This window comes from Erpetoichthys calabaricus, chromosome 13, assembly GCF_900747795.2.
Source record: "Erpetoichthys calabaricus chromosome 13, fErpCal1.3, whole genome shotgun sequence".
Classification (NCBI taxonomy): Eukaryota; Metazoa; Chordata; class Cladistia; order Polypteriformes; family Polypteridae; genus Erpetoichthys; species Erpetoichthys calabaricus.
Window position 1 is genome coordinate 79,051,778 of NC_041406.2, and position 22,639 is coordinate 79,074,416.

General features: G+C 39.0%; 1 protein-coding gene across 1 annotated transcript in view; it reads right to left on the reverse strand.

Moving 5' to 3' along the window:
- thsd7aa (thrombospondin, type I, domain containing 7Aa) overlaps positions 1–22,639 on the reverse strand; it is a 486,116-nt gene that overhangs the window by 105,018 nt on the left and 358,459 nt on the right. Inside the window, exons 7-11 of the mRNA XM_028817154.2 lie at positions 21,404–21,595; positions 15,422–15,656; positions 3,955–4,070; positions 2,315–2,447; positions 806–909 (exon numbers count right to left, since the gene is read on the reverse strand). Coding sequence (XP_028672987.1) covers positions 806–909; positions 2,315–2,447; positions 3,955–4,070; positions 15,422–15,656; positions 21,404–21,595 — 780 coding nt within the window. The remainder of the gene's footprint in view (positions 1–805; positions 910–2,314; positions 2,448–3,954; positions 4,071–15,421; positions 15,657–21,403; positions 21,596–22,639) is intronic.

Genomic DNA, 22,639 nt, shown 5'->3' on the forward strand with positions numbered 1-22,639 from the left:
GAAGAATTCTGACTCTTCTATTTTAAGTCAGTGGATAACTGATGTTATATACTATTTGAAATAGGAAAAAATCAAATTCTCACTTAGAGGATCTGTACAAAACATTTTCAAAACCTGGCAGGAACTAATCAATAACATTTTAGAATAAGTATTTAAATTGGGGAAGCAGATTCTCTCCCTCTTTTTTTACTCTATTTATTTTTATTCATTTATTAATTTATCTATTTATTTATTATTTACTAACTTAAAGTTTTACTCTGCTGGCCTAGCTCTTTATCTCATGGGTGGGGGTTGATTTGTTTTGAATCAAGTTTTGTAAAACATGACTTATTTGTATTGAATGTTATTTGTTATTAAAATCAATAAAATAAAAAAAAGTAAAGGCCAGTTCCTGTGGTACAGTGATAAACATTCAAGAGTACAGGCCCAGATCATTGGACTTCTCAAACCAAATAAATCTGAAGCAACTAACACTTCCAGCTGTTACCTCCATTGATAATTAATTTGGATTGTGCGATCTGAATTTACAGGACCAGGTTGCTGTTACAGAATCTCTACTTTGTTTTAACAAATCACATCATTCTCATACAGTATGTGCTTTTATTATTATTGATGATCAGATCAATCAATATTTTCTCACCACAGTTTTGAAAATGTGATGCTTACTAATTGCCCGTAGAGTCTTGGAAGAAAAGTAAATACTGAATGCAGTTTCATTTTTGGAGATGTTGAGAAATGTTTCAGCTCCTTAAGATCCTGCAATGGAAGAAGTCACTGCAGAAAATGAATGAATGAAAAGTAATACCTCTTGTCTGTAGACCAGGTCCACAGGTCTCATGAGCTCCTGGACTCTCTTGGCGTACATACCAAGGTACTAATTGGCAGCGACGCCATTTATGAGTTTTCCATCTACAAAATTAAAAAGGAAATATCTATTCTAATACAGCATTTAAATACAGAAAGCAAGAACAACATATTTGTAGCCTTTATTATTCTGTTAAAGGCATCATTGCAATTGTTGTTATATTGTCATACAGAACTACTGAAAAGAGAAGAAAATTAATTAAATAAACTTTATATTATGGCTGACACCCAGGACCAATTCTAATTCTGTGCTTTCAATCAAAAGTCATTCACAAAACTACCATTTAGAAAATGAATAACTGTAAAGGTGTTTTGGATAAAGGTTTGAAAATGTGAAAAATTGCTAACTTAATCATTGTAATAGGTTTTCTACATATTACTTTTATTATGATGACATTTTCTAACAAGCATACAGCCTTTAATCATAACATAGCAAATCTGCTTAAGAAAATTAAGGGTATGTATCTGCCATAGCCAGGTGTTACGTGGGTGTCCCCTTGGCCTGGTCCAGCTGCTCAGTCCTCAACAATGAGGATCCTGTGAGCCGGATCATTCTTGGCGAATCGTGCCATATGGCTGTAAGTGCTGTAACTGATGCCCCCACACAATGCAGGTAATGTGCCTGATTTGGGACTCCATGACACAAAGTCTAACCACCGGTACCCAAGGATTCTCCAAAGAGACACAATACTGAAGGAGTCCAGTCTTCATTCACGTCTCTGGTGACAATTCCTATGAAGTCAGTAGACAAATTGGTAGAGTATGGGGGGGGGGGGGGGGGGGGGGGGGGGGGGGGGGGGGGGGGGGGGGGGGGGGGGGGGGGGGGGGGGGGGGGGGGGGGGGGGGGGGGGGGGGGGGGGGGGGGGGGGGGGGGGGGGGGGGGGGGGGGGGGGGGGGGGGGGGGGGGGGGGGGGGGGGGGGGGGGGGGGGGGGGGGGGGGGGGGGGGGGGGGGGGGGGGGGGGGGGGGGGGGGGGGGGGGGGGGGGGGGGGGGGGGGGGGGGGGGGGGGGGGGGGGGGGGGGGGGGGGGGGGGGGTCATGAAGTTGCTGGAAAAGGGTATGTGGCGCTCCTGATATCTTTGCAAAAGGATGAAGGTCCCAGTCTTTATAGTCCTGGTGCTTCCTGTTTTGCTATATGGTTGGGAGGCATGGATGCAATCCACTGAAATTACAATACCCTCGCAAAACTATTTAAACAAAATGGAAAACCTATAAATAGTTGCACACACAGGTAAATTCTGTCATTATAATGCGACTTACCACAGATCTGTGACTCAACTGCACTAACTATTACTGGGCCATGAAATGCAGATATGGAACACAGGAACAGCACATACAGATGGGGAACACAGTTTGCATTAAACTCTTCTCAGGTGACAGTTCATCTGTGATCCTCATTTACATAATCCAGAAATTATTAATTGCAGCATCTTTATTGCATTCTTCCTTACCTGTAGCCAAGACACACAGGCAGTGCCTCACATTCCCTTTCCTCATACAGCACATCTGGGCAGTCTTGACCGCCATTTGCTGGAAGCTGAATAATAACTCGATGGCGTGACTGTTTCTTTATTGGACTAGGTCCTAAAATTAGACAGGATAATCAGAAATTAAAATTGCTTAATGCGTGAATCATTTAAAGTCACAGCAATAAAAAAGAATGATTTTTTGGCTGTGATAGTTCTTACATTTAAAAGGATAAAAATAAAAAAGTTTCCAGAAGTTGTAAACTCACATTGCAATGGCATAAGTCAATGAGAAATCCATAATTTACCACTTTTCTTACTATAAAACTATTTCACCCTTCACAATTCACCTAAATATTATTTTTTTATTGTTGTGTGTTCCGTGTGGTTTCAGAAGGGTTTATAAGATTGAGATGTTCTTTGGTCAAAATAATCTTTCAACTATTATGAAATACCAAAAGCAATTGGGATTTACTGTTATTAATAGCTGTTTAAATGACACTGTGGGTGTCAAATGTCATATCTTCCATCAATCCATCCACCCATCCATTTACCACACCTGCTTATCCAGAACAGGGCCACAGGGAATCTGGAGCCTATCCTGCAAGCATCGGGTACAAGGCAGGAACAGTTCCTGGACAAGGCACCAGTCTATCGCAGGGTGAACACACAAAAACACAAACACACTCACTAGTGCAGCTTGAAATTGCCTTAGGCATATTAAAACACCTTCAACAAACAAATGTAATTCTCAGAGGAAATGCTTTATATTGTCAAGAGAATGCCTTCTGAACATTCTAGGAGGCAAAATAAAGAGTGCCAGGGTATAATTTGTGAAGACTGTTTTTCTGTTTTTCACTTTCTGTAAACACTGGGGACCACAAAAGAGGATACGTAAAAATAATTTGCAACCACAGTAAACAGCTTTATTACCCTATTCAGAACTAAAAAAAAGTGAAGTCTCACAAAGTCCTAAAGCAGTAGTTGTCCATCACTTACCTCTGTTAAAGCTGGCAAAGGGCTATAATTATCATGTTGAAAAACTACAGAACATGGCATTAGTTTAAAAAAACCTATTCTATCAAGCATCGTTACCCACACAGTGGCACCAAACTACACTCCACCACTACCTTCTCCCAACAGCTACTGCCATATTGTCTGTGGTTGCAAAATAGCAATGCCTGTTAAAATATCTTGAACAAAATGTGCATGTTAAAGCAAAGTCAGAATAACATTTCTTGAAAAATTCCACCTAGCAATCTCCCAGGACAAGGCCTGGTGTATTCTTTGCTGTTGCTAGGTCTGCCAATGAGTAAACAACTGCTGAGGCAAGCACACAAAACACCAATATGGTGCCATGAAGGCTTCATCACATTGATAAATAATAATAATCCCCTAAAATGAGTTTATAAGACAGAATATTCATGTGACACACTAGAATATGCCAAAAGTAGGTGGTGAAATTCTGGATTGAGACTCTAAGTTAATAGCTACTACCCAACAAAAATAATAACAATGAATAGTTCCATTATGTTCATTAAATGTCTCATATTTTTATCATTTTTACACAGGTCTCCAACTTTTTTTTTTTTTTTTTTGGAGGGGTGTCACTGTGAACTACTTACCTTCCTGACATGACAATGGGCATAGTGTCCAGTCACTGTAAGGTGTTACAATGCAGTCTTTTTTGCATGGTAGTAAGCATGGCCTCACTGTCTCTGGTCGGAGGCTTTCTGGGCACCTAAAGTAGGTGAGAAGATTTCAATTCATTAAAACAATGACCTCTTTGGTAAAATACCATTTAGTGTAACATTAAAACAAATGGTAAAACTGAAAAAGAAAGTGCCTCAAAATTTACAAGCCTTGTTTTTTACCGTAGCTTCAAAAAACAAAAGTAATCTATTGTCACTATTGGAAATCATACAAGATTAAAAAAAGAATAAAACAATAGTCAAGTGAGTCAGAAACAGTGGCTTAATGCGTGTTGTGGTGTGAAATTTTGTATATAAGTTGATAAATATTTTTCATGTCTTGATTTGTAACTTAGATAAAGAAATGTCATATTAGTGTTACATTACTGATAGAAACAGTAATGGTTTGATTGTTAAGAACCCCCCTCCCCAGTCTTTAGGACTAAGTCTTTGTCATTTTATGTAGTTTGGCAAGCAAATCTATGCAGACTCTCTCAATACAATCCACTGCATGGAGGCCAACTTACCTAGCTGGCAATCTTCACCTTAACAAATGGTATTGGGGCAGGTGTGAAACCATTGTGTCACACCAGAATTCTATTGGTCTAAAGTTGCCTTTTTTTGTTTTTAAATCAGAAGCCATTAAGTACCACAAAGCCCTATTGGCTGTAGGGTTGGACAGAGAGTCTATACATTTGCCTTGCTTTACCCTTCCCTCTAACTCTTACACCATCATCATGAAGGCGCATCTCACACAACTTGAACTGAAAAGGACACCACAATGAAGAGCACAGCTCAAGCAGCCATATTGAGACAGGCATGTGGCCTGTTCCGAAGAAAGCTGACCACAAATGATGCCTTAACTAGAGACATTTTAAGTAGCAAACAAGTCTGTGTGCCGCCTGAAACTACACATCAGCATTTATCAGGTTGAATGGTTGTCAATATTCACTTGTACTTTGCTTATTCTTATTATTTATGAATATTATCAATAATACATTATTTAAAGTGTAATTTAACTCCTGCTTGTCTTTTACTACACCTAATTGCCTGAGATTATAAATGTAGAAGGGAAGGTGGGGAAAAGTTATATAATACAATACCTTATAATCAGTGATAAGTCTGTGAGATTTGAGGTATTCTGACAAAGGTCACACATTAATAATACGAAAGACGAAAGGGGAAAGTAGAGTAATATAGAACTCTACCAAGACAAATCACAATTATATCAGGTCTCATTCTACTATCAAGATTCCACCAAATTTTTTGTGTCCAGGTTCTGCTTTTACCCCATTAAAATACTTATTTGCATTACTTAAAGTAGCATGTTACAAGAATGTGGAGTGTAAGACAATACAGTTTACTATGAAAAATAAGGAATTGAAATAAGACAATGGAGCAGTTTTAAAGGTGAAAATACTGCCACCTGATTATGTTTGGTAAAGCTATATATTTAAATGCGTGCTTAATTTATTCATCAAAGCAAGTGAAGATAAATTGCAAGAAAAGCATCACACATTTTGAGCCATAAAGTATGCTTTGGGTTGAAATTTAAAATATCTTTACTTAGATTGTTAGTTGAAAATAGTGGTAAAATTAGTTTTATATATAGTAATATTAAATTATTTATTAATCTTTATTAATCTCATGGGGAAATTCAGATGCACAAAGCAGCAGAAACATAAAAAAGAATCAATTGAAATGTAAATAAAAATAAATAAATAAATGTATATTATGCAGATATTTCACAATGAACTTAACAAGTACATTGGGAGGAAGTATTGAATTGTGTGATAGCACTGGACAGAAAAGACCCCCAGAGGTGCTTCTTAACACACCGTAGTGGAATGAACATTTGGCTAAAAGTACTCCAAGAGAGTGCCTCCTGAAGGACATGTACAGGATTTTTCATGATAGCATCCAATTTTGCCATCATCCTCTTTTCCACAATAGCTTGCAGTGTGTCCAGGATTCACTTGGTGATGGAGTAGGCTTTCTTGATAGTTTGCTCAGGCATTGTGCTTCTTTTGTGCTCAAGTTGCTTCCCTAGGAGACTGCAGCATAGAACACCACACTGGTTACTACGGATTGAAAGAATATTTCCCGCAGCTTGCTGCACAAATCAAAACGATGCGAGTCTCCTTCGGAAGTACAGTCGGCTCTGGCCCTTCTTGAACAGTGCCACTGTATTATGAGACCGATTGTTTTTAATATAACCCCCCCCCCCCACAAAGTATGTGTAGTTCTGCACCAGTTCATGTCCTCCCCTAAATGATCACTGGTCTCAGAGGCTCCTTGGCATGCCAGAAGTCCACCGTCAGCTCTTTTGTCTTGCTGATGTTGAGCTGCAGCTTGTTGTTCCTGCACCACAACCTTCCTGTACTCTTACTAGTCTCCATTATTAATGCAGCCTATGATGGAGGAGTCATCAGGAACGTTCTGTAGATGGCACACGCTGGAAGTCTGTTGTTTATCAGGTAAACAGGAAGGGAGAACGGACAGTGCCCTGATGTGTTCCAGTATTGCACATCACCATTTCTGACACACAGTCCCTCAGCATCATAAACTGCTGTTTTTTGGTCAGGTAGTCCATGTTGCAGAAGACTGTGGGGGCATCAAGCCTTAAGGTTTTTCCCAGTTAATGGGGCAGAATGGTGTTATGGCAAAATCAAAAAACATTATCCTGACTGTGGTACCGGCTTTGTTCAAGTGGGTGTTGGCCCCATGGAGCATTTACTGTAGATCAGATTAGAGCATCATTCCAAACCTAGCTGAGTCCAAAACATAGAATGACATTCTCATATGTGCTTAATCTTATTCAAGGTCACTAGGGGTTAGAGCCCACCGTGGCAAAATTGGGAGCAATTCAAAATCCAACATACGACAGAGAATCAGTTCATCACTGGGCCAACAGCTGTACACTTGCCTATGGGATCAGTTTTGAATTGTTAGTTAACCTTTGGCATGTAAGTGGAAAACTAGAGTACCTGGAGGCAAATGTGTGCAGGCAGAAGGAGAACATACAAACTCCACACAGAGAGCATTATATTTTGTTCATATTTTTTATGTTCTCAAAAATGGAGAAGGGCAGCACGGTGGTGCTGCTGCCTCGCAGTTAGGAGACCCGGGTTCGCTTCCTGGGTCCTCCCTGCGTGGAGTTTGCATGTTCTCCCCGTGTCTGCATGGGTTTCCTCCCATAGTCCAAAGACATGCAGGTTAGGTGGATTGGCGATTCTAAATTGGCCCTATTGTGTGGGTGTGTTTGTGTGTGTCCTGTGGTGGGTTGGCACCCGGCCCGGGATTGGTTCCTGCCTTGTGCCCTGTGTTGGCTGGGATTGGCTCCAGCAGACCCCCATGACCTTGTGTTCGGATTCAGCGGGTTGGATAATGGATGGATGTTTAAAATGGTGAATGCAATGACAAAATGACTGATGAGCAAATGGTGTACAAAATGCATGAGAGACTTGGATATTTTTATGGTCAGTTAATAATAAAGAAAAAAGAGTAGAAGGTCAGCGGAATGAGACATGCCTCTCAGCCGAAGTGGGCACAGCTGACCTGAATCACTTCCAAAAATAAGCATCACAGGCTGCATGATCTTTGGTTTTACCTACAAAGAAGGATTTTAAAGAATCAGAGCAGAGCTGTCCTAGGTTTTTATGAATACAAAAATAAAAGAAGCAGAAAACATTTAATGGACTCTGTGCAATGCATGTTTACAGATGTGTCTTCCACAATGGGTAGGCAAAAGTAACAACTACCAAAGTAGAACCCATGCAGAATATGCAGAATGAGAGTATGAAGATAAACCATTGTATACTGCTTTTCAGTCAGTCCTATACTACTCAAATATATATTGCATGTACATTCCTTGCTTTCATCATATTTCAATTGTTGTGCTGATGAACATCCCACTGTCTTTAAATATCCAATGACTGTTTACATCTTGCCTGAAGAAGGGGCCTGAGTTGCCTCGAAAGCTTGCATATTGTAATCTTTCTAGTTAGCCAATAAAAGGTGTCATTTTGCTTGGCTTTTCTCTACATTCATAATGGCTAACACGGTACAACACCCTAGTACTACAATGACTGCCACAAATTTAGCATTTTAAGAAATAAAATAATCTGCTTTTATCATTACTATTAATTGTATGTTTCTAGGAGGCTGAACTACAGCTAATGCATAAGTGATGTTACATTTAGCTCAGTTGACTGGTGCATCCAATGAAACACAGACTTGTACTTTTTATTTACAAATAAGCACAGCATTGAGAGCAGCTTATTTCAGCATCATCATAACCAATGCGCAGGTAAAGAAACAACTTGGTCTTAAAATTATCTTGATTTTTATATGCCACAGCTTTACAACATTGAGAAAATAAGTGTAAAGACTGCCTTTTTATCAGGGCAATGAAGCATTATTATTATTTTTATTATTGACCTATGATCCATCTTCCTATCATTTCAAATTTCCCCCATACAACAATGAAGCACTAAAAGTTAAAAGGTAAGAGTCAAAGCTGCATGTCATTGCACTCTCAATGCTTGCAACAAATATATATACAGTATCTGAATTTGCACATTTAATTGGATAAAACTGGCAATAATGGTAGGCTTTTTTCATTATCAAAAATTTACAATAACAGAAGAAATGAGGAAGTGGACAAATACATTTTCATGACACTTGTATATACTGTATAAGACTTATTGACTGGTGACAACTCCCAAGTTCCACTGGATACTTTACTAAAGATTCTCAGTGCTAAAATGGAGCTTGGTTGTTTGGGTCACAGAAATCAGCACAAAATCAACAAACTGTCTGTCTTAGGCCTGCTTTATTCTTTCCTTCTGTCTAAGTCCTGTACTTTCTATAAATTATGTTTAGCTTCCATTTCCATTCTAGTCCACTTCTTCGACGTGAAACACTGCTATATATCAAAGTATTCTTTATATTAATAAAAATGAGTAATTGCTGCTATTAATAAAGATTAATTAATTGCTAATAATAATATTACTCAAGCAGGTTTACTGTAGCTCAATGCTGTTTTATACTTCAAAAAGAGAACAGCCTCTGCAAGTGCTCTGTTTCTTTCTGTTCTCTTAGATTTTATTTTCAATGCAAATGTAAAGTATGTTTAAATCAATAGAAACAGAAGATATGAAGACAAAACTGACATGTCATGCACATTGGGGATGCATGAACTTGTCACCTGGATGTGGTGTAGCAGGTGTGCGGCTCCAAAAAAAAGTGGCTGTTTTAATAAAATAATCCATTGGCAGGCTCGTTTTCCATGGACACACTCACACAGCCACGGGGAGTTGGTGAAGTAATTGGGGCGAGCTGCACCTCAATTGCTTTATCGGCTTCCGTGCGTGATTGAGACACTACGCCCATGGAGCCTTAAGAATGAGCCGGAGCAAGGGAAAGGGACAAGAGAGGAGAAGAGATAGGAAATGAAAGAGGATTGGAGGTTAGCAAGATGGAGAGGAAAGCAGGAGTAGGAGTGATGCGGTGCTCAGAGTGAAAATGAAGTGTACAGGAATGTAGCCCCAGGAAGTAGTGCGTGGCCAGCACTCAGGAGAGGGCATAGGGATCACTCCTGTTGAGCAACCAGGGAGAAGGAATGATCATTATGCTCTGGAGTGTCCTCTTGCCTGGTGGAGCCAGCTATCAGCAGCGTTGGGAGGAATGTGTGCTTTCACCGGGTGGAGCCTGGAAAAGCAGTGGTGGAAGTGGGGAGTAGGGTCCGGTGGCTCCCTTTGGAACACCATGGATTGGCCAGTGGGGGACACGGGGCCAGGATCAAAGGATGTCTATGCTGCAAGGTTCGAGATGGATAAGCCAGAGAGGCATCTGTTTTTAAAGGGAACCTAAGATAACATGAAGTTGACTGGAGAGATTTAAACTTTCAATTCATTTTGAATTGAACATTCAAATAATCTACAAATTCAGATGTTCATGTAAAAATAAGCTGCTGCATGTGTTAAAAGGGATCGTTTTTTTAGAATTGGCAGCCTTCTTTTTTACTCCTGCCCATTTTTTTAATTCTCTGACAATTGCACTTGTCGAAAGTGATTGAATACTAATGCTTTGAGGGCAGTGTCATCTGGATATGAGTGCAAATGAGTAGTAACAGTTCATGCCTAAATATAGTGCTGTTGTATTATATTATGTTATATAGGCTAGCAGGTTAACAAACCATACATGGTAGAAATTACTGGTGAGTTTGAAATGCAAAACTCAGAATGACAGGGTATGGAAGAACACAGGGTTAAAAAAGAAAAAAAGTGCAAAAATAAAAGCATACTGTATATATGTCTTTATTGTTTTCAAGTTTTAGATATCATGCGATTATTAATTCTTGGATGACTTCACAAGTAACTGCAATCACAAATTCAATCTTGAAACTCCTAGGAAATCAGCACAGCATACTGTACACTAGAATAATTACAGTTGCCACCCATAAAGTACATGTGCAGATCAAAGAATAGTAAACATTAGATTTCACCACAATCAGAAAATTTGAAAAATGAACTTGCATTATCATTATATGTGATAGGCAGCAAATATGTTACACCTACTGTTTTATGGCTGAATCACAGTGATACAATTTTTATTATGTGTGATTTTAGAATTCTGTAGTATCATCCATCCATTTCCTACACCCTCTCTGACCATTTCTGTGTCACGTTGGCCTAACCCTAGACAAGGTGCCAATCAATTGCAGGGCACACACACTCACACTCGCTCTCACCAGACCCATTTACAGTTTCCAATTTACCTAGTATGGGATACTAGGATGTGAATAGGGCCTCTTTTGATGCTGTATTGGTGTATATATGTTTAGAACATATTGTAACAAAGGCACTTTATGGCACAAACTCACACTAAGGCACATGTAAAAACACAAAAGACTTTTATTTTTCTTCACCTGTGGGGCACGTCTTCCCCGTAATCCCCACAGGCACAACACAGTCCAACACAGGCACAATCCTCCAACACGATACTCCCTTCTGGCACCACCACCACCACTCCTCCCGTCAAGCTTTGTCCTCCTCCTCCCGACTCTGGCCATTGAGTGGTGGTTGCTGGCTCCTTTTATGGCCAACCCGGAAGTGCTCCAGGTGCTTGATCACCTGTTTCCAGTTGCACTCCCAGGTGGGGCTGAAGATTAGTCCAGCTGGGCTCAGGGACCCATGCAGTGCCACTCCAGATCCCAACAGGAGCTGTGGAGAACTCCATTTCCCATGGAGCCCTGCAGGAAGCTGAGGCACCACCGTCAGCCAGGGAGGCTGCCATCAAGCACCCCAGGGGAGGCACTGAGCAGCCCATGGTTGCTCCCCTGGAACATACATCAAAGGGGCGTCCCAACCGGGCATAGGACCCGGCTGTCCGCCACAATATATTCGTTAATGAATATAAATAAAATTGAAAAAAAAAATAAAACAATTCTTCACTGGCCTTAACAATGTTTGATAATATTTCTTCTATTTTTTATTTTCTATATCTAATAAGCACCAGAGTGTTCATTTTAAGATTGCTAAACCTGTTATTGATTTTTCTGTACCAAGTTCAAGGTTACTTTTAGCTGAAGAAATAGGAGAAGATGAGGTCTTGCAGAGAGCCAGATAAGCTCTACAGTATCATTTCCACTGATTCTATCACACAGCGATAATCCTTTCAATCAGGTATCATTTGGAGTTTTTTGGCAATGTTTCAGTTTAATCTAAGACTGTATTTTAAAGATATCTCTTTTTGAAATATAATAAAGTTTGTACAACTGGATAACAAATATAGAACCAAGACTACATGAGGGATGTCTGCAGTGGCTACAGATAATTACCTTTTTCTTAACTCAGATACAGATAAGATCTGCATTCTTAATTTTATTGTTTCATTTATTGCCAAGGATATATTGGAAAGAAATGGTGATTTATTCATGGTAATTTATTTGTTGACCTAACTTCTGAAACTGAAAATTTTAAGGAACAGCTGTAACAACATAGAGACATCATACTGTACATTTTTAACCTTTTTGACAGTGCTTTTATTATAGTGTATTGTTATTTATAAATATATGCTGATGTGTAAGAAAACTAAAAAATAAACATGTTTATATAACTCTGTCCATTTGTTATTTGAATCCATTTTTTCTATTATAAGATTCAAGGGAGACAAAGTCTGTCTAAACAGCAAGAGGAAAGGCAAAAACTGATCCTGGATAGATGTCGATGCATTACTGGGCACTTTGACGTACACACGCACATGCACGCACACACACACACACATACACATACACTAAGTTATGTTGGGTCAATTTGGAGCCATCAGTTATCTAATATGCATGTTTTTGTTCTGTTAGATCTGGACTTCTGAATGTGGCCTTAATGTGCAAACCCCACTCAGACAGTGACAGTTATTTTATGGTGATATAAATATTCAGTGACTGGTAGCTGGTCACCCTAAGCCATTCAAATGTATGTCAGTGTATCTTTGTCTGTTGATCGAAAGGTGGCATACACTGGGGACAATAGCTTGGGGGAAAGTTTATTAGACAGAATACAACAGAAAAAAATCATCTTGATCTTAATTTTTATCCTAAAGTGTCAGTTTTACTTTTATATTTGTGCATATAACATTTCCAAAATGTTTTGTACTAATTAATTTGCTTTTATTTCACTTGCCAAGATGTCAGACACTGAGGAGGCAGCAAAAAGAATTTAAGAAGACCTGAACAAATTTCAGACCTGGGCAAATGCCTGGAAAATGCAGTTTCATGTAGAAAAGTGCTAAAAGCAGGCTAAAGGAATATATGTTATAAATATAAATGGGGACATTGTCATACAGGAAGCAATCACTGAAAAGAATTTCAGGGTATATGTTTACACAATATTTTCATCGACTAAGCAATGTACAGAAGCAATTAAAAAGGCAATTAAAATGTTAGGTTATATCATAAAAACTGTTAAATATAAGTCAAGGGACTTTATGCTCAAACTATATAATGTACTAGTGAGACTACATCTGGAGTATTGTGTGCAGTTCTGGTCACCTCAGTACAAGAAAGACAGCAGGACTTGAAGCTGTGCAGAGGAGAGCAACCAAATGCATCTCAGAACATAAGGACATGTCCTACTCTGACAGACTCTGAGAGTTAAACCTGTTTAGTTTCGAGCAGAGGAGATGGTGTGGGGACCTAATCCAAATATTTAAAATCCTCAGAAGCATTGATAAAGTAGATCCAGCAACATTTTTTCAGCTGAAGGGTGAATCAAGTACTCAAGGACACCAGTAGAAATTAAGAGGAAGTGCATTTAAAACTGAAGCCAGGAAGCACTTCTTTATGCAAAGAGTTGTGGGACTCTGGAACAAACTAGTGAGACATATAGTTGAAACAGACACCTTAATAGCCTTTAAGAAGTATCTGTATGGGATACTGGGATGGCTTAGCTATTAGCTAAACAAATGGGCTTGATGGAATGAATGGTCTCCTCTTGTTTGTTAAATTTTTTATGTTGTTTTGGTTCAGGTTAGACTTTGGCTTTTTTAAGCCATTGCTTGCTAATAATTACATAAATGAAAATGACGGTAGGTTGTCATTTCCTTTTTTAGTATTCAGACATTGTGTCTGCTCAGAACTTTGCTGTGACTATTTATATACTCAAAGAAAGAAGAGTTTAAAAAAAAGTCAATTAGGTCTTTCGCTAATTCACCTCCTGGCTCCAGCCTCCATGGGCCAGCAGCAGGGAGCTGCCTTTAAACATGAGCCTGGGGTTACTTTTGTAGTCACAAACACAAAGTGAATGCCCCATGGCTGTCAATCTAGCAGTCCCAGGTATTATGGCAGTGCTGTACCTCAATTTACAATTAAATGGTTTAGCTCTACCTGTTATCAATGATATAGTGTAGGACCCCACATATTCCTTGAGGAGAACTTGTGTGGTCATTATAGGTTTGGAGGTTTTTTCCCTACCCCTATGCCCACTTTCTTGCTCCAGGACATGCACAATAGCAAATGGAAGGGCTCCTTTTTTTTACCAGCGTGGGCTCCTCTTTTAAAGTACAGAGCCTACTGGATGTGTTTCATATGAAGACTTTGTCCCAGCAACTATTTACATATTTTCTTTACAGATGTGTTCTTTATGAAACAAGCTATACTAAAATAAACACAAATTGTCTGGGCTAGAAAATAGCAATCCTTAAAAAAAAATGACTGGCCTAATATTATATCTAGTAAATCTGAAGCAGACACCAGTGTTGCTATATTGTCTCTTGTGGTAAAACTTTATATGTAGCACTTGACCTCATAATTCATATCTTTCTTTTAACTGCCTTGGCTCTTTTACACTACTTATGGGCATGCTTTTTTTTCCTAGTAAGGATAAATTTACATTTGATTTATTGCTTCTTTATGCCTCTGCTTGTTTCATTTTATCAAGCTGCCCTACTGTGTCAGTTTTAAACTCATATAATGTTTTCAGTGCATTGTAAGATTTTTTAAAGGAGCTTTTAGCATTATAAGAAGAAAATGAATCATCCATTTATTTCTTCCCCACTTCGTGTTAAACTGTAGACACTTAGAACAGAGCTATCTACTTAAATCTTATGAAGGTTTGTTCTGCAAGAGAAATGGCAGAGACCGGAAGTGTCTAATAATAATGTGTAAAAAAGGAAGCAAATCCATCCATTTTCAGATATGCTAAGTCTGAATCAAGGTGATGGGGAGTTGGTGTCTAATCACACAACAAAAGGTGCAAAGTAGGAATCCATTCTGAATGGGATTCAGTGGAGGAAGTGTCAGAAAAAATGAGAGTGTGAGAATTAGAAGACATTATGGTTATAATGCTGCCAATCCTTTTCTTGATGTGTTCTTCTCGAGTATCTTTAGTCACTGGTTCATTCCAACAGAGGGTGCTAAGAGGCTCTACCTGGGGTCTGTTTTCAATGCGGTTATCAGACTATTTAATGCTTCTTCCCATCATACCCGTCTTCACACTTGTCACTCATAATATATACATTGGCATAAAGACAATAGTTCATTGTAAAATATCATTACTATTATATTGTGTTTAAAGTTTTGAGTCTATCTATCTGTCTGTCTGTCTTGCAGCTACTAATTAATTAATCCATCAATTTATATTAGTGAGTAAGCCCAAACATTAACTGTAAAGTAAAATTATTTATTTTACATGTTAATGTAAAACAACATACATAAAGCATTTATTTCAAAAGTTAACTGGATTGTCATTAAAGGTGTAACATTGTTCTAAGCATATGTAAGTAAACTGTCCTTATTTTTTATTTTTCTTTTATTACATATAATATAACATTATTGAATTCCAATGAAAACTTATCACGCATCATTCTATAGTCCAATTATTACTGTTTAAATGTGACTTACTTTTTTGGTGGCACCTGCCCCACGTTGACTCTCACACAGATGACCTTCCTTGTCTGCATTCCTACTGCGCAGGATGCAGCTCCACTCCAGCTGGTGGTTGAATTTAGAGTTGACACTGATGAATCCTCAATGCACTGGCCCCAGGAGCCAGTCTGCCAGTGATAAACTGTGCAAGGATGCTCATTACAGTTGCGTACTTCCTGCAGAGCGCTGCTGTTTGGGCACTGAACCACTCCTAAACATCATTCAAAATGGAAATTGTAAACATCTTTAATCAAAAGAACAACTGCATTTTCAGTCACATGTGTTCAAGTGAGATGTAAAATTAAAATTAATATCATTAAGTACATATTTAGAAATGCTGATGCATTTTCCCTGGGTTTTGGTAAACTCTGATTGTGTGTGTGTGTGTGTATGCGTATGTGTTTGTGTTGTTGAGATGGAGGATAATACCAACCATACAAATCCAAGTTAAACAAATAATGCAAATGAAAACAAATCTTTTAAAAATTCATGCACATTTTTGCAATAAATTCCAACACTTAAATATGATTATTTAGTTTTACTATTGTTGATAGCATTATGCATCTGCTGTTCCAGTAGTGCTTCTGATTTCCAATAAGGCAATACAAAGTCAGTATAATAAAAATCCAAGACCAAAATCATCCTGCTTGCGAACTGATAATTTTGACAGGAGAGTACAGATTTGTTCTCTACAGTGAAAAGGGTCATACAGATTCCAGCTGAAAAGCCAGATCACACATACTTAAAGGTAATGTGTCACAACTAAAAAAACACAATTAGGAAAAGGTTACTTGTGTTCACTTTGCTCCTTCTCTCTGTCTCTTTCACTGTTGTGTCAATAGCCATTTCCTGTGTTTACCCAGATTGGCCATTGCCTCCTGAATTCTGGGTATAAAAAGATATAAACCTTTACATGTGGATATCCTTTTTGATGCCAGGCATCATTGGTTACCTTTTATGATACATAACAGGGGCAGTGAACTTACAGTATTTTAGCAATAATAATGATAATAATAATAATAATTCTCAACATTTATATAGTGTTTTTCAAGGTACTCAAAGCACTTTACACAGAGAGTGGTGAGCCACTTCAACCACCACTAATGTGCAGCATCCACCTGGATGATGCGACAATAGCCATTTTGCGCCAGTACACTCACCACGTATTATGGGTAAGAGATAGTTAGACAATCAGAGACAGGGAATGATTTGGAGGCCAGAATGGCCAGGCCTCTGTGGACAGTTTAGCTAGGACATCAGGATACACTCTACTCTTTACGAAGGATGTCCAGTTATCTTTAATGACCACAGAGAGTCAGGACCTTGGTTTTTCATTTAATATGAAGGATGGCACCATTTTTACAGCACACTGTCCCCATCACTACACTGGGGCATTGAGATCCACATTCAGACCACAGGGTAGGTGCTTCCTGCCGCTCTCATCAACACTCCTTCTAGCAGCATCCCAAGCTTTTTCCTGGTTGGTCTCCCATCCAACTACTGTCTGGGCACGAACATACTTAGCTTCAGGTGGATGTCCTGTTCTGAAATGCACATGGTATGGCTGCTGTCTATTTTACCTGTTTTCACTATTATATAATATTCATTTATCTAATTATTTCCTGTTGTTGAGAAAGACAACATACCATTCTCAAACCTACTTAATCCAGTTTAGGAGCCTATTCTGGCAACACAGTCACAATCACACAGGGCCAGTTTAGACTGATCAATTAAGGTAAAAGGCATGTTTTTGGGGATGTGAGAAGAAAACCATGGCAGACATGGGGCGACCACGGAAACTATACATAGATAAAAATCCAGACCTGGGATTCAGTTCTAGTAAGTTGGATCCTTAAAACACCAGTGCTAACCATTACAGCATCGTATATGCAGATATAAAATAAAATTCCTCAAAGTATCATAATGTAGGTCAAATCTGATGAGATGTCAAATATATTCATAAAGTATGTGTGTTTTATATAGTATATTTTTCTTTTACAGAAACACATCAAGACTGGAACAGACACTGCACTTTTTACACTGCAAAGAATGAAATTAAAGCCAAGTAAAAAAAGTATTTAAATCATGACATTAAATCTAGTTCTGTTGTAAGAATTATTGTACTTGTATTTATAATTATTTAGCTTAATTTAAGAAATCTTGTCAAGAAAATTTTGCTTACCCCTTTGGCAGATTTTTTTGCCAAATACAAGCAAAACAACTTCCATTTAAAGTTTTTTCGTCTAGTTTTTGCAGATGCATTTTTACAGTGTATGTATTTTATAGACTCATATTTCCAAAAATGGTTCCCAGTAATAAACTGGACATATAATATAACCATCTCCTGACTGAACAAGTAAAAATGACTGATTCATTTAAACATATAGCTGTATTTGGTTTTCAGTTAGCCAAAGCCTCAAACACACATTTTCTATCTTTTCTTGTGCAGCACACATTTCAAGAGTTTTATTGAAAAGAATGAACAGTGATTTTCAAAAATGCACATTTATTTACTTTGAATTGAATTTGATACAACAGCTTTACCAAAAGTTGCAGAAAGATCAATCTTTGAAGAAGACCATGATGGGATTTATGCTTTTGCTCGCTTTGAGATGGAAATACCAGAGGCAGCTGTTACACACACAGCAGCAGTTTACAACAACATCACCTCCTTCCTTAGGGTGGAGGAACACGAGGTGAGACGCTTGTTCCAGGCTGTCAATTCTAGGAAGGCAGCAGGTCCTGACGGTGTCCATGGACGTGTGTTGAGGAGCTGTGCAGAGCAGCTGGCTGGAGTCTTTACAAAGATCTTTAACCTGTCACTGTCCCAGGCCTCAGTTCCTCCCTGTCTGAAATCCTCCATCTTACTGCCTTTACCAAAAAAATCGTCCATAACCTGCCTGAATGACTATCAGCCAGTAGCGCTCACCCTGTTGTTGATGAAGTGTTTTGAGAGACTGGTCCGGAGTCATATCATGTCCTTCATCCCTCTCACCTTTGATGCACACCAATTTGCTTACAGGGCTAACAGGTCTACTGAGGACGCTGTTGCTGCTGCTGCTCTCCATGCTACCTTGTCCCATCTGGAGTAACAGGGGGGCTACGCACGTCTCCTCTTTATTGATTTTAGCTCTGCTTTTAACACTATCCTCCCTCACAGATTGGTGTGCAAGCTGCTAGCCCTGGGACTCCCGTATTCCACCTGTATATGGATTAAAGACTTCCTGACAGACCGCACACAAAGGGTTAGAGTGGGCCCTCACATCTCCTCGGCCATCAGCATCAGCACCGGCTCTCCTCAGGGGTGTGTGCTGAGTCCTCTGCTGTTTACGCTGTACACACATGACTGCGCCCCCACCCATCACAGCAACACCATTATCAAATTTACAAACAACACCACTCTGGTGGGGCTCATCTCTGGGGAGGATGAATCCGCCTACAAGGACAAAGTAGAGCGGCTGACAGCATGGTGCACTGACAACAACCTGCTCCTGAACACAATTAAGACCAAGGAGCTTGTTGTGGTCTTCAGGAAAAAGAAAATCGGACATCAAACCACTCTACATCGGAGGGGACTGTGTGGAGAGGGTGTCAGACTTCCGCTTCCTGGGAGTCCACATCATGGAAGATCTGTCCTGGGGTGTGAACACAGCTGAGCCGGCGAAGAAGAATCAGCAGAGACTTTATTTCCTGAGAGTCCTCAGGAAAAATAACATCCCCCAGAAACTGCTGGTGTCCTTCTATCGCTGTTCTATTGAGAGTATCCTGTGATACTGCCTCTGCGTGTGGTTTTCCAACTGCACAACAGCACTGAGGAAAACACTTCAGCGGATCGTAAAGACTGCCCAGCAGATCATCGGCTGCGCTTTACCCTCTCTGGATGAGCTGCACAGCTCTCGCTGCCTCAGGAAAGCTGAAAATATCTTAAAAGACTCCTCACACCCCGCTCATGACATGTTCCAACTGTTGCCATCAGGCAAAAGATATAGGAGCATCAAAACAAAGACTAATAGACTGAATAACAGTTTCTACCCTGTTGCTATTAGGGCACTGAATGCAACCTAATCAGCTCCAACGCAGCAGTGCTAGAGTTGGCATCTTGTGTAATAGTGTTCATGTGCAATTAAGGTCTTATGTTGAATGTTTGTGTTTTACCTTATTTCTTCTTATCCTCTCTTATCCTTTTGTAATTATATTTATTTACAGAATATTTTGACATGGCAGGGACTGCACCTAATTTCGTTGTATTTGTTACAGTGACAATAAAGATATTCTGATTCTGATTCTGTATCTTGATTTTACCCATTCCTGTATTAGTAGGTGGGATGATGGCAAAGTGGACAGCATTATGTCCAAGTTTCATGTCCAGTTGCTGCTCCTTCCACATCCCAAAGTCATGTATGTTGGGTTCATTTTCAAATTTAAATGAACTTGGATGTGGGCCCTGCAATGGACTGGAACTCTATCCAGGCTTAGCTCCTGCCTCAAATTAGGAGGATTAGGTGGATTAAGATTAGATTTTAATATTCTTAAATGGTGCATTTTTTGAGATCTTAATATTTAGGGTAAATTGGCTACAACACTAGCATTACTTGGTAATATTCAGACATTATTGAGAGAAAGGAATCATGTCAGTAGGGTTACAACTGCTTGGGAAGGATAACACTACACTGAAATTCATGACAGTCATTTTGGGGAAGTTCTGTGCACCTACTGTATATCTAGTGAGCTATATCACGGGACCAGAACTGTAACTGCCTAGAATTTCTTTGTAAAGTTTAGGTCTAGCAAAACTGTTAGCCGCTCAACATGGCCTTTACATGTCTTTGGATTTGTAGTAAGTGACTGGATATTGTTTCTAAGCCCAGAGCAAAATGTTACCAGTTATTCAAAATGATCAGAGTACCACTAGGGAGCGGCTAACTCAAGGTGTATAGGCAGGGTCTCAGGGAATCATATGGTTCTTGGAAAATAAGGGAGTGCAAAGGTGTACTGATACTAGGTCTAGAAGGAACAAAGGGGCCACTACATTTGTCACAACACTAAAATTAAAAGGTCTTAAAACTTCCTGCCCAGAGGTCATTCTTATACTTTCTTTCAGTTTTTCTTTAGAAAGTCATGACTTGATGAATATGCACTTGCATGTGGAGCGCAGCTCTGGTTAATTTTCACTTAAAAAGATAAACCTAGGTTCAAGTTCATCTTTGACCCAAATCCCAACCTCCAGAAGACTTTTCAATTCTGTACTACATTTCTATTAAACTCATTTTTTTAAACCTTATTCACTGGGGAGAGATCAAATATCCAGTAAGAGAGAAGAGAGTGTATGAAGATTAGAAGGGGAAATGGTGTGAGTGAGAAAGACATCAGAATTATTCCACTCTTAGCTAGGATGCCTAGCATACATAGGTTACAGGGCTTAGCAGATATTTATTTTGGTAACACTTTAGTTTAGGTACTGCAAAAATGTATCTATTGCTCATTTACTACTATGTGTTTTTTGTAGTGCTCACTCCTTCTTGAACACTGTCCTACTTAATATATGGTCCTTTAACTGATGCATTGATGATCTGGTGACAAACATTTTTGGATAAATTTAAAGTATTTTCAGTTACAAAAAAACTCCATAATAAATTACTTTAAAATGATGTTCAAAGCATTAAAACAAACATTATCCAGACCCACAATGTCTCATTAATCAAAATCATGAGTTTATGAATATTTTATATCTTTATTTTGATGTCATTGATTATTTCTGGATACACTTGGGTTTCTATTCCATAAAAAAGAAAGATTGGCTATGAAACAATTTAACGTACTAACAAGTTACAACTAAAGGCCTTGTTCTTCATATAGGAAATAGTTTAATTATTTTTAATCTGTTCAGGCACTGTAAAAGGCACTGTATACAGAATATGCTTCACAAGAATAAAAGTAATTTTAAAAAGGAACTTTTACCTTCACCAGAATATGCCAAGATAGAGCGTACACGCGTCTGCTTCCCTTCGGTTGTTTTCCCTGAGCAGGTGTGTGAACATGAAGACCATTTTGACCACGCGCTGAGAACACAATCCTTGGGGCAGGGGACCTCACACACAATAGGAATAGGATAGATAGCATCTCTACACAGCTGTCTGTCTACGTCTTCTCCTATTGATGAGAGATGAGTAAGCACAAAAAAACAATCAAAAAGTAGGCCAGATGGACACTTAAACAAATAACTGTTTACAATTAAAAAACAGCTGTTCACTGAAGAGCATTTTCAATTTAAAATTATCACATCAAAGACACTACATTTACATATGTGATTCAAGGAATGTTCCTCTGTAAAAACACTGTATTTTCCTATGTTGGAGGGTTATTTAGTTAATCCTCAGGCGTTCACTGTAGTCTTAGCCTGCAAAAGAAAAGCCATCTGTAATAATAAAGAGAAAATATTTCAGGAAAGGAAAATGCATCATTTGAGAAAAGTCAGGCATTTGCACTGCTATAAACAATATAATAAACAGATTTGTGCTTGGCCCTCTCCACCACAGTTCATCCCGGACACAGTCTTCCTAACACACAAGCACACTCTTGGGTACAATACAGAACTACCAATTAACCTTAGTGTGCATCTTTGCGATGTGGGTGTGCTGTACCTGAGCCAGAATACTAGGCCAGGATTATGGAGCTCTGTAGAGCGGCACTGCTACCTCAAAGCTCAAGAATCCTGTGCTGTCCTCCCACGCTGCAAAGATATGTGCATCATGTTAATTGATGATTCTAAATTGGTCTCACGTGTTTGTGTGCGTGTGAGTGCTGCCTGTGTGGAATTTTCCTCATTTTCCCCATATCTGCTTGGGTTTTCTTACAGGTATTTCAGTTTTCTTCCCACATCCCAAAGACAAGCAGGTAAGGTTAATTGAAGACTCTTAATTGGCCCAGAGTGGCTGAAGATGTGTGGAAGAGTGTGCCCTGCAACTACAGGCCATTTTATGTGGTATTATTATTATTAGTATTAGTATTGTTCTAAAATGATATATTCATAAAATAATAAATTATATCTCACAGTGGCACATTAGTGATGTTGTTAGTATTGCTATCTCACAGCTCCAATGTCCATAGCCATCATTGTCTGCATGGAGTTTTGCACATTCTCCCTGTGTCTACATAGTTTTCTCTCACATCTTAAATGACACGCATGTTAGATCA